Raw genomic sequence first — 13,823 nt, 5'->3', positions numbered from 1 at the left:
AGTTTGGTCCCTTAGGAATTCACACACTCACACACACACACACACACACACACACACACACACACACACACACACACACATACAGTTATTTCACCATTGTAGGAGAATGCGATAGCAAAATCAGAGAAAATGAAACACATATCACAGATAAGGGTGCCCGAACAGTCGCATCAGTGCACAGTGCCTCCAGCCTGTGGCAACGCATTCGTCTTTTCTCGAATGAAAACTATCGTAAATGTACCGAATGACATACTGCGATAAGCTACCATGAGGATCTTGCACCTTATTTGCAGTTCGGCAATTGTTCGTGCCGGCTTTGGAAAATGAGTAAGTTCCTCTTTCACCATATCCCATATACGTTTTCAATTGGCAAGAGATGTTGTGATTTTGCTGCACACCTGAGAACCTGTATTGTAATGCTGTAAAAGCACATCAGCTTCCTTTCCAAGGAATTGTAATCCTTTCCAAGGAATTGTAATGGCACAGAGATAACAGCCTGTGATGTAATTTTTTTTTTAAAATTTTTTTTTTTTACTGCACGTTGAAGGTGTGGCAGTGGAACTTGTAGTCCCACCACCCTCTGACGGTGGAAGTTCAAGGTTGCTGAGAAGATGGGACACAACTGCAGAGCTACTCGCAACAGGGACATCATGAAATGAGTGGACGTGTTGAAACACCCATAATTAGTGACTGTACCAGGCCTACCATTAAACATGGTCCGTAACTGAGTCCTTGAGGATGGTAAGAGCGACAGGGTGGCTGTGCCAGTGCTGGGCAATCATTCTACCAATGTGTTGCAATCCATTGACTGTATCGTGCAGGGTATCCACTTCGTTGTAGAGAAGCCTCACTTCCTCTCGAACGAACGTCTGGACTCCTCATGTAGGGTAACAATCTTCATGAGTGGAGCGGCATGTAGGCTCCACCAAAGCACCTTACTCTGCAGGCGCTGGAGAGGCCTGCAGAGGAGCCATAGGTGAGGAAAGGGTGGACAACCTGGACAACCATCTGGTACAGTCGGAGATTGGCTCCTAGAGTCAGCTCCCTGCTGCTGAAGAGCGGGTACAATGCTTTTATCAGCTTCTGCCAAATTTGGGTGACGTATTCTGCATGTCGATGGGAGAGCAGTTTTTTATCCTTCAGGACACCTAGATAATTGGTATCCGTGGACCATGGGACCCAGACGTCAGCAAAAGTGATGTTATGGTGGAGGTTTTGGCGACACTGAAGGGAACCTGTGTGCTCAGGTTAATTTAACCAAATGTGACTGCGAGTCTTATATGATATCGTCCCACTCCATGAAACCTGGGGGAGGAACTTGTGTGTCGTGGGGGAATGCACTCAAGAGCAAGGCATGCACCAGGTAAACGCCGTACAGGTGTACATCTGATTCACGTATAGACAGAAACTCAGAAACTCGTCACTGACAATGGAACACCATTCCACTCCCCCCCCCCCCCCCCCCCCCAGCCGGATGCCGGATCTTTGAGGAGGCCAGGGTACCCATGCTTGGCGTGTCATGAAGTCAGTAGTAGGGTCACCAGAGTGCAGGTGATTGTTAGTGCTGCTGCCAGTAGGTACTTCCCCGGGCAACATGTCACCAGAATGTTTCCCTGCTTGGTTCTTGGTCAGCCTGTGCTACCGTCGCAATACGATGATCTTGTAGTGCGCCTGTACTAAACAGACATCCAGAAGATGATCGACATATTTGGGAACATCCTACAGACAACTGCTGGAAGCTGCGACAGACATTCGATACACTGTGCCCAACATGTACAGCAACCCTTTGATAAGCCTGTCCATCAACCTGCGTGGCCACAGTGCGACCCCATTCAGATGGCTCATTTTGTCCAACAGGACTATATGTACTCATCAGGAGTACACAGTAGTATCCTAGAATGGATTTTGAAAATACTGGCCTGCCGGGGTGGCCGAGCGGTTCTGGGCGCTACAGTCTAGAATCCTGCCTCAGGCATGGATGTGTGCGATGTCCTTAGGTTAGTTAGGTTTAATTAGTTCTAAGTTCTACGGGACTGATGACCTCAGCAGTTAAGTCCCATAGGGCACAGAGCCATTTGAACCATTTTGAAAACACTGTTCACCTCTAAACACAGCATAGTTACTACTTGCTCTGTCGAAGCAGATCTCCTGGCGCCATCTGATGGCCAATGACCATGACAAACGAATCAGTAACACTACAAGCCCTCATTATGCATCTATGATACCATCATCTCTCTAAAGACAGTTGTTGATGGTGATGAATCTTTTTTTTTTCTGGCAGACTGTCATCTACTATTTTAAAAGCCTACAGTCTTCTTAATCCACACATATTATAGAATATTGATCTATCTCTGTGTGTTTTTTTTCTCCTCAACCACTTGACCGACTACAGCCAAACTTGATACACATATCCCTTACTGTCAATAGCTGCGAGAGTAATAGGCACCTACCCATCATAGATCAGGAGATATGACGTCAGTAACAACGAAATGTAAATAACTACTGCATCATGTATGACGTCTAAATTTATTACTTTTGTATTCGCAGTACTTTTAACAGACTGTATCCACAGCTGCCGCTAAATTCACATACATAATTATGTCATCGTACCACACAAAGCTGAGGAAATACGACATCATAAACACTGTTGTGCATGATAAACTGCACATTGTATATGATGTATAAATTTATTACTTCTTTGCTACTGATTCTATTCGCAACACATTTTGCAGACCTAAGCACTTATGCTGCCGAATGTAACTACGAATGTGTATCATTACATGACACATATATCATGATATACGACGTCATGAACACTGAGAGGGGTGAAAATGTCGTACCGCACATGAAGTTTTAACACAGTTATTCTTCACTACTAAGAATGTCCTAGAGTCAAGTCACCTTAAGAAAATCCCAGACACCAGGCAGCCTCTGTCAGAATCCAACTGCGATGCACGAACGGCTGTCTGTAGAGTTATGTAGAGGCCTTGACATAGAGACGTTTACAGAATCATATGATAAACAAACAAAGCAATTCCGGCAGTCATACAGAAAGCCTGTTGTTTCCTAACTTAGTTACTGCACTTATACAGGGTGAAAAGTATTTAAACCGACAAACTCTGGGAGGTTGTAGGGGACATCAAAAGAAATATTTTTCCCGATTGTCATTTTCTCCTATGAGGAGTATTTAAGCCAGCAGAGGAAGATTTCTCTGGCGGCAAATTAATTAAACCAACAAATACTTTTCCATTTTCTTATGACCAAGAGACAACACATTACCACAACCCAATTTCAGTTACAGCAGATTTTCAAAAATGCCTCCATTGTCACGTAAACAAAGGTTACACCGTCGGATCATGTTCTGTCTAACAAGGGCAAAAACCCCAGGAGTATCCTGAATTGCTCCTGCTGCTGCTACTATCTGGGCAACTAGATACTCTTCTGATGCAACAGGAGTTGCGTAAACAAGGTTGCACATCTCTCCCCAAAAAAAGGTCCAGAGGGGACATATCTGGGGATCGAGCAAGCCATGGTAGAGGACCACCTCTCCAAATCCATGTTTCTAGGAACCGTCGGTCCAGGAATCGACGCACACGACGACTGAAATGTGCAGGCGCCCCGTCATGTTGGAACCACATGCGTTGTCTTGTAGGGAGCGGGACGTCTTCCAGCAATTCTGGCAATGCTCTGGCGAGAAAATTGTAATGGTACCTGCCACGTAATGGCCTAGGTAGCAGATACGGCCCAAGTAAACAGTACCCATCAACTTCGACCCACACACTAACGAAGAACCGCACTTGATGAGCGCTAGTAACTGTGGCATGTGGGTTATCCTCACTCCAAACAGGCGAATTGTGCATGTTGAAGACTCCATCACACCCGAACATTGCTTCATCGGTAAACAACACAGAGGATGGAAATGTAGGATGCATTTCACACTGTTCCAGGTACCACTGCGAAAACTCTGCTCTGGGTGGATAATCAACTGGTTCCAGGTTGTGGACACGCTGTAAGTGAAATGGACGTAACAATTGCTCCCAAAGGACTGTTCTCACATTCGCCTGATTCGTCCCCATGTTACGTGCAATTGCACGAGTGCTGATTGTAGGATCCCGCTCCACATGCTACAAGACAGCTTCCTCACATTGCAGCGGTCTTACCGTGCGACGGCTTCCCTGTCCAGGTAATCTGCTAAATTACCCGGTCTCATGCAGACGTTGGTACACAGCAGCAAAGGTCATATGATGCGGGATACGGCGATTAGGATATTGCTGTTGATAAACCAGCTGTGCAACTCGTCCGTTGTGATGCGCTACGTAGTACGCACCAACCATATCAGTGTAATCACGCCAGGTGTATAGTTCCATTAGTAAACAGAGATAATGCACTACTACACTGGTGGACAGCAGTTGCCTACAACTGAAGAGCGTAATACTCCCTCTAACAACTGAAGAGCGTAATACGGCCTCCACCTGTTTAAATAATCCTCATAGGAAAAAATTACATTAGGGAAAAATATTTGTTTTGATGTCCCATACAACCTCCCAGAGATTGTCGGTTTAAATACTTTTCACCCTGTATATTTGTACACTGTGCATATTTTTGAACTATTGTCTCATAGTTTCAAAGGCGGTTTCACGAATTCACGGTAAAGATGTATTTTTTTTACTGCACTAAAAATTAAGTTAACCTCTTGTTTCATTTCTAATAGAAAATTGGGGAATTGGCCACCTGCGCGATGTTATTAAAGTGATAGCAGCTAGATGATTTAGTTGTCAATATTAGTTGTTACTGCAACTATATCATCTAGTTGTTATTACATTATATTGCTATCGAAGCCATTACAATTTATAACAGACATTACAAACTGCTGTGTCGTCCTCAAATGACGGTTTTGAGTCTCACGAGTGACAAAATTTGAGCTCTCACGCATCGTGGAGAGCCGCGCACCAGGGTACGCGGCAGGACAATATGTGGTCGGCTTCTGGGGCTGGCGCGACCGCACGGTGGTTACCTTGGCAGACACCGGCAGCGACATCCTGCCGCCGATGCTGGTGCCGGACTACGGGGACCTACCCATGTCGCTATCGTTGGGGGTGTTTGGCATGACAGGAGCCACCGCCTACTTCGGACTGCTCGACATCTGCGACCCTAAGCCTGGAGAGACCCTGGTCGTCAGTGGCGCAGCAGGCGCTGTAGGGTCGATAGTCGGGCAGATAGCTCGCATCAAGGGCTGCAAGGTCATCGGCATCGCTGGCTCCGACGCAAAGGTAATCCCGCAACTACCCACGCTCACTCGTCCACTGTCTCTTCCTGCCTGAAGGGCGTTTCACGATGAGGGGATTAGAAATTAGATTAGATTAGATTAGTACTTGTTCCATAGATCATGGATGCAACACTTCGTAATGATGTGGCACGTGTCAGGTTAATAAAAGGTGTCCATACAAGATATTACATTACACAAAATATTACATGACACTCAATATTTTTTTTTTTTTTGGTTGTGGTTGGGAAATTACCCACTTACTATATCCAAAAACTCATCTAATAAGTAGAAGGAGTTGCCATTAAGAAATTCTTTTAATTTCCTTTTAAATGCTATATGGCTATCTGTTAGACTTTTGATGCTATTAGGTAAGTGACCAAAGACTTTTACAGCATCATAATTTACCCCCTTCTGAGCCAAAGTTACATTTAACCTTGAGTAGCGAAGATCATCCTTTCACCTAGTGTTGTAGCCATGTACACTGCTATTACTTTTGAATTCGTTCGGATTGTTAATTAAAAATTCCATAAGCTTACAAAACGCTTGTTCGTCCGATTCTTGAGTATTGCTCATCAGTATGGGACCCTTACCAGGTTGGATTCATAGAAGAGATAGACATGATCCAGCGAAAAGCAGCGCGATTCGTTATGGGGACATTTAGTCAGCGCGAGAGCGTTACGGAGATGCTGAACAAGCTCCAGTGGCGGACACTTCAAGAAAGGCGTTACACAATACGGAGAGGTTTATTATCGAAATTACGAGAGAGCACATTCCGGGAAGAGATGGGCAACATATTACTACCGCCCACATATATCTCGCATAATGATCACAACGAAAAGATCCGAGAAATTAGAGCAAATACGGAGACTTACAAGCAGTCGTTCTTCCCACGCACAATTCGTGAATGGAACAGGGAAGGGGGGATCAGATAGTGGTACAATAACTACCCTCCGCCACACACCGTAAGGTGGCTGGCGGGGTATAGATGTAGATATATATTGTGACGTTACAGTGAAGATCTTTAGCTCTTTAAATAAGTGTCTGCAGGATGATCTTGGATGAGCTCCAGCAATTATTCTGATTACATGCTTTTGTGCAATGAACACTCTTTTACTCAATGATGAGCTACCCCAGAAAATAATGCCATACGAAAGCAGAGAAGGAAAATAGGCATGGTAAGCTAATTTACCCAGATGTATATCGCCAAAATTTGCAATGACCCTAATAACATAAGTAGCTGAACTGAATCTGGCCACGGTGGCCGTGCGGTTCTGGTGCTGCAGTCCGGAACCGCGGGACTGCTACGGTCGCAGGTTCGAATCCTGCCTCGGGCTTGGGTGTGTGTGATGTCCTTAGGTTAGTTAGATTTAAGTAGTTCTAAGTTCTAGGGGACTTATGACCTAAGATGTTGAGTCCCATAGTGCTCAGAGCCATTTGAACCATTTTTTGAGCTGAACTCAAACGTTTCAGCAGATCCTCAGTGTGTTTTTTCCAGTTCAACCCCTCATCAATGCATATACCTAGAAATTTTGAATATTCTACCTTAGCTACCGATTTCTGGTCGAAGTCTATATTTATTAATGGTGTCATTCCATTTACAGTGTGGAACTGTATATACTGTGTTTTGTCAAAGTTTAATGAGAGCCCATTTGCAGAGAACCAATTAATGATTTTCTGAAAAACATCGTTTACAATTTCACCAGTTAATTTTTGTCTGTTGGGTGTGATAGCTGTACTTGTATCATTGGCAAAAAGTACCAGCTTTGCATCTTTGTGGATATAGAATGGCAAGTCATTAATATATATTAAGAACAGCAGAGGACCCAAGACCGAACCTTGTGCACCACATTCTTGATTGTTCCCCAGTTTGAGAAATCACCAGTTTTTTGCATATCATATGAACTGATTATTTGAAAATTCTGCACTCTTCCAGCTAGGTATGATTTCAACCATTTGAGCACTGTCCCATTCATACCACACTACTTGACCTTATCTAGAAGTATTCCATGATTTACACTATCAAAAGATTGATAGATCACAAAAAATTCCAACAGGTGACTTCCGGTTACTCAGAGCATTTAATATTTCATTAGTAAAAGTATATATAGCATTTTCCGTTGAAAACCCCTTCTGGAAACCAAACTGACATTTTGTTAAACTTTATTTTTGCAGAGGTGTGAAGCTACTCTACAATACATTACTTTTTCAAGAATTTGGTTTATATTTTTTACTGTTTTGATTGTTGTTTGCTGCCGTTCACAAGTGACATGCCATCTAATTACTAAGCCATGTTGCGTTTTCACAACATGAAATTGTACATACTTAGAACATTATGCTTATTTGATTCATCTTTATTTTAATAAAATTTAGCCATCTTGCAGCTCTAAAAACTTGTAAACTTAAAACCAATTGGTGTTGTTTTGGTCTCCAGTCCACAGGCTGGTTTGATGCAGGTCTCCATTCTACTCTATCCTCTGCAAGCTTCTTCATCTCCCAGTACCTACTACAACCTACATCTTTCTGAAACTGCTTAGTGTATTCATCTCTTGGTCTTCCTCTACGATTTTTTACCCTCCACGCTGCCTTCCAATGCTAAATTGGTGATCCCTTGATGCCTCAGAACATCTCCTACCAACGGATCCCTTCTTCTAGTCAAGTTGTGCCACAAATTTCTCTTCTCTCCAATTCGATTCAATACCTCCTCGTTAGTTATGTGATTTACCCATCTAATCTTCAGCACTCATCTGTAGCACCACATTTCGAAAGCTTCTATTCTCTTCTTGTCTAAACTAATTATCGTCCATGTTTCACTTCCATACATGGCTACACTCCATACAAATACTTTCAGAAACCACTTCCTGACATTTAAATCTATACTCGATGTTAACAAATGTCTCTTCTTCATAAATACTTTCCTTGCCATGGCCAGTCTACATTTTATATCCTCTCTACTTCGACCATCATCAGTTATTTTGCTCCCCAAATAGCAAAACTCCTTTACTACTTTAAGTGTTTCATTTCCTAATCTAATTCCGTCAGCATCACCAGATTTAATTCAACTACATTCCATTATTCTCGTTTTGCTTTTGTTGATGTCCATCTTATATCCTCCTTTCGAGACACTGTCCATTCCGTTCAGATGCTCTTCCAGGTCCTTTGCTGTCTCTGACAGAATTACAATGTCAGCGGCGAACCTCAAAGTTTTTATTTCTTCTCCACGGATTTTAATTCCAACTCCGAATTTTTCTTTTGTTTCCTTTACTGCTCACTCAATATACAGATGGAATAACATTGGGGATAGACTACAAACATGTCTCACTCCCTTCTCAACCACTGATTCCTTTCGCTCCCTGTATTTGAACCCTCCCACCTTCAGAATTTGAAAGAGAGTATTCCAGTCAACATTGTCAATAGCTTTCGATAAGGCTACAAATGCTATAAACGTAAGTTTGCCTTTTCTTAATCTATGACAAGTCGTAGGGTCAGTATTGCCTCACGTGTTCCAACATCTCTACGGAATCCAAACTGATCTTCTCCGAGGTCGGCTTCTACCAGTTTTTCCGTTCCGCCAATTAAGGTATGGAATACTTAAAATTAAAAAGATGGAAAATAGAACATTAGAAATATGAAAATGTGTTTAGAACGCACTACTGGTGGTGTCCTGCTGGGAGTGTTTCAGAAAGTCATTGAGTCCCTCATTCTTGGACGGCCACCAACTTATCTACAACAGCACCCCATCTTAACTTGAACATCTGAGCAATACTTTGAGCCACACGGTGTGAGTCAGCATCTACTTTAGGATACGTTACAAGACAGCCTATGCTGTCATCTATTTCTACGTTTTTCTCACAATCAAGTAGTAACGTCTTATAACACCTTATATGGACCGATAAGCTAAGGAATGAGGAGCACCTCCAGAGAATAGGCAAGGAATTGAATATGTGGAAAACACTGGTGACACGAAGGGGCACTTAAGACACCTAAGGATAACTTACATAGTAGACGGCGCTGTAGAGGGTAAGAACTATAGAGGAAAACAGAAATTGGAATACACCTAGCAAATAAAGTAGGACATAGGTTGCAAGGCTGCTAGTCCTACTCTCTTAAGGGATGCTCTGGATACTTTCCTCGATCATGTTACTTATCTGCATCCCAGTATTAAGTTTATGAAGGAAATTGAAAAGGACGGAAAACTTTTTCTAGATGTATTGGTCTAGAGGGGGGGTTATGGGACATTAGGACACAGTGTTTATCGTAATCCCAATCGTATGGACCGATATCTTCGTGCATCAAGTTGTCAACCACCAAGCCAACACAAAGGGGTTCTACGTATATTGATAAGAAGAGCTTATGCCATCTCAGTTGTAGTTTGGCTCAAGAACTGGATTATTTAAAAACAGTGCTCGAGCAGAATGGCTATAAAGAGAGATATATCCGTCATGCTCGACGGATTGGACCTCCGTGGGAACCAACATAAGATACAAGCAAATCGGTGGCGTTCCTACCTTTCACGGATAGCATATATTGAAAAATAGAAACAATTTTAAAAAGGTTCGATGTTACAAGTGTATTCCGTCCTCCAGTTAAGACTAGAGCTCTGGTGGGTTCAGTAAAGGACGATCCGGGTTTGAGGAATCTCGGTGTCTACAAAATTCCCTGCCATTGCGAGAAAGTGTGTATAGGACAAAAGACTGACGCGTGAAGCACCATCACCATATGCGTTTATTTCAGCCAGAAAAATATGCGGTTGTGGAAAATTGGCTTATTGGAGAACATAAAATGTTGTGTGATGAGACACAAGTGGTTGCCCTGAGTCGCGTTACCGAAGCTATTGTAATCTGGCTATCTGACAATGTTATACACAAAGATAAGAAGTATCCTTTAAGATATATTTGGCACCCTCTTTTGTTTGATATTTAAAAAGAACGGTCTTTGTTTTCATCATCAGAGGATGTCAGCAGAGTTCGATATCGATTTATTGTTTCCGCGAGTTTTCACCACCGGTGCCCTGCTTGCGCTAAAGGGCAGTTACGTTCGCGCACGTGCGGTGGACCTACCAGTGGTGTATAAAACAGCCGCCGCTGCTGTTTCGTTTCAATTTCAGCGAGTTAGCGCGAAGGCTTCCTCAACTCAAAAAATATTGTGTTGAGATGTCGTCGTCTTCCGTCTGGAGACCAGATATGAATATCATCAATGCAGCCTTGCAGAATGTTAATAATTAAAAAACAAACATGTCCCTTGATGGATGACGTATCTGCTAGAATTAAATATATATATAAGATACACTACTGGCCATTAAAATTGCTACACCACGAAGATGACGTGCTACAGACGCGAAATTTAAACGACAGGAAGAAGATGCTATGATAAACAAATGATTAGCTTCTCAGAGCATTCACACAACGTTGGCGCCAGTGACGACACCTACAATGTGCTGACATGAGCTAAGTTTCCAAATGATTTCTCATATACAAAGAGCCGTTGCCCGGTGTTGCCTGGTGAAACTTTGTTGTGATGCCTCGTGTAAGGAGGAGAAATGCGTACCATCACGTTTCCGACTTTGATAAAGGTCGGATTGTAGCGTATCGCGATTGAGGTTTATCGTATCGCGACATTGCTGCTCGCGTTCGTCGAGATCCAATGACTGTTAGCAGAATATGGAATCGGTGGGTTCAGGAGGGTAATACGGAACGCCGTGTTGGATTCCAACGGCCTCGTATCACTAGCAGTCGATATGACAGCCATCTTATCCGCATAGCTATAACGGATCGTGCAGCCACGTCTCGATCCCTGAGTCAACAGATGGGGACATTTGCAAGACAACAACCATCTGCACGAACAGTTCGACGACGTTTGCAGCAGCGTGGACTATAATGCTGCATCACAGACAGGAGCGCCTGCGATGGTGTACTCAACGTAGAACCGGGGTGCACGAATGGCGATACGTCATTTTTTCGGATGAATCCAGTTTCTGTTTACAGCATCATGATGGTCGCATCCGTGTTTGGCGACATCGTGGTGAACGCACATTGGAAGCGTGTATTCGTCATCCCCATACTGGCGTATCACCAAGCGTGATGGTAAGGGGTGCAACTGGTTACACGTCTCGGTCACCTCTTGTTCGCATTGACGGCACTTTGAACAGTGGACGTTACATTTCAGATGTGTTACGACCCGTGGCTCTACCCTTCATTCGACCCCTTCGAAACCCTACATTTCAGCAGGATAATGCACGCCCGCATGTTGCAGGTCCTGCACAGGCCTTTCTGGATATTGAAAATGTTCGACTGCCGCCCTGGCTAGCACATGCTCCAGATCTCTCACGAACTGAAAACGTCTGGTCAATGGTGGCCGAGCAACTGGCTCGTCACAACACGCCAGTCACTACTCTTGATGAACTGTGGTATCATATTGAAGCTGCATGGGCAGCTGTACTTGCACACGCCATACAAACTGTTTTTGAATCTATGCCTAGGCGTATCAAGGCCGTTAGTACGGCCTGAGATGGTTGTTCTGAGTATTGATTTCTCAGGATCTACGCACCCAAATTGTGTGAAAATGTATTCACATGTCAGTTCTACTATATTTGTCCAATGAATACCCGTTTATCATCTGCATTTCTTCTTTGTGGCAATGTTAATGGCCAGTAGGGTAAATAAGATCATAAGGACGGCTGTAGCCGTTTCATTCTGTTATAGGAGTGAACGGCCTTGGGGACCCAAGAGCTCCAGTCAGAAGAGTGGACATACAGAATGTTTTTGAATTGAGTTGTACCTTATACTGCGTTTCTGGTCACAGGTGAATTGGCTGAAGGAGGAGCTGGGTTTCGACGAGGCGATCAACTACAAGACGTCGGACGTGGAGAAGGCGGTAGCGGCGGCAGCGCCCTCGGGCGTCGACGCCTACTTCGACAACGTGGGCGGCGCCCTGAGTCAAGCCGTGCTGAGCAACATGCGGCCCCGAGGCCGCGTCTGCCTCTGCGGCAGCATCTCGACGTACAACCAGGAGAGCGTCCCCACGGCGCCCGTAGCCGGGACACAGGTGCAGGACCGCCAGCTCAGGATGGAAGGGATCAAGATGGGCTCCCGGTGGGGACGCCGGGACGGCGCCTTCGCTGAGATGGCACAGTGGATCAGGGAGGGCAAGCTCAAGTACAGGGAGACGGTGACCGACGGGTTCGAGAAGACGCCACAGGCCTTCGTCGGCCTTATGAAGGGGGAGAACTTTGGCAAGGCGGTCGTTAAAGTGTGACACGGCGCCGCTTCCCCGAATGTGAGCTGCCTCAGCTCGCTCTATGCCAACAGCTTAGTGACCGTGAACATTACGAGACACGAAATTTCCTGGAAGATTAAAACTGTGTGCCGGACCGAGACTCGAACTCGGGACCTTTGCCTTTAGCGGGCAAGTGCTCTACCAACTGAGCTACCCAAGCACGACTCACGCCCCGTCCCCACAGGGAGGTAGGAGACGAGGTACTGGCAGAAGTAAAGCTGTGAGAACGGTTCGTGAGTCGTGCTTGGGTAGCTCAGTTCGTAGAGCACTTGCCCGCGAAAGGCAAATGTCCCGAGTTCGAGTCTCGGTCCGGCACACAGTTTTAATCTGCCAGGAAGTTTCATATAAGCGCACTCTCCGGTGCAAAGTGAAAATCTCATTCTGATTACGAGACACGTTTGGTGCATCGAAAGTGCACTGATCGGAAACACTATGTCTGACAAATGAAAGCTGGGACTTTTCTGTGACGTACCACAAGGCATGATGATTATACAGTACCACTGTCGCTGATATGCGGTAGGGAGCTGATGTTGAGCGGAAAGATACCGAGCCATAATAAATTTATTAACGGTTCTAAAAACTCTAATGAATTCACTTTCAAAGCAAGACTCCAAGAATAGAATTGACCGAGAAGACTAAATTCCAATAACCGACTGATGGAAAACACCTCACAAGGGGAGGCAGTATAAAATCACTGAAACCTGGTAATCAAGGGAAGGTAGGATTCGGTTACGATTGTGTACGGGGCAGTAATCAGTTACTATTAGTTGCCTTTTACAGTTGCACACATTACACAGATTTCTCTTTAAAACAGTAACTCCAGACTCAACAATAAATAAAAAATACCACATGTTATTGATAAAGGAATAAACAACTGTGTATATAATAGTGTTTTCAGTGCATTACAATGTAGCAAATCACCAGAAAATACAGATACAAATAATGTTTAAAATTTTACTGCCAAGAATGGCAATAAAATTAAGGCTTCTTAAGAACTCGCTGCAAGTACAACTTACAGGTGTTGAAATATTAAAAGGTAAGTGGCCACAAACACAGCAGAAGTTATCAGACGCCAGGAATGGCAGTAAATAAGGTTTTAAGGCTTTCTGCTAAAATACAAACATTGATTTTTTTTAAAGCAAATTAGCACAATCACGACCAAAGGTCCTACACACCAGGAACTGCAATTATATAAAAAATTTAGAATCCCGCCGTAAAACAGCAAATACAAGCAAAGTTTAATTAAAAGGAACAGGCAACTGACCACCAAACAGGTAAAATAAGA

At 44.0% G+C, this 13,823-nt stretch overlaps 1 protein-coding gene across 1 annotated transcript in view; it reads left to right on the top strand.

The window, feature by feature from the left end:
* Positions 1 to 12,517, top strand: part of LOC126456192 (prostaglandin reductase 1-like) — a 29,987-nt gene extending 17,470 nt beyond the window's left edge. Inside the window, exons 2-3 of the mRNA XM_050091949.1 lie at positions 4,923 to 5,270; positions 12,065 to 12,517. Coding sequence (XP_049947906.1) covers positions 4,923 to 5,270; positions 12,065 to 12,517 — 801 coding nt within the window. The remainder of the gene's footprint in view (positions 1 to 4,922; positions 5,271 to 12,064) is intronic.
* The last annotated feature ends 1,306 nt before the right edge of the window (positions 12,518 to 13,823 follow it).

This window comes from Schistocerca serialis, chromosome 1, assembly GCF_023864345.2.
Source record: "Schistocerca serialis cubense isolate TAMUIC-IGC-003099 chromosome 1, iqSchSeri2.2, whole genome shotgun sequence".
In the NCBI taxonomy this organism is placed as follows: domain Eukaryota; kingdom Metazoa; phylum Arthropoda; class Insecta; order Orthoptera; family Acrididae; genus Schistocerca; species Schistocerca serialis.
This window is presented reverse-complemented; position numbering and strand designations above follow the sequence as displayed.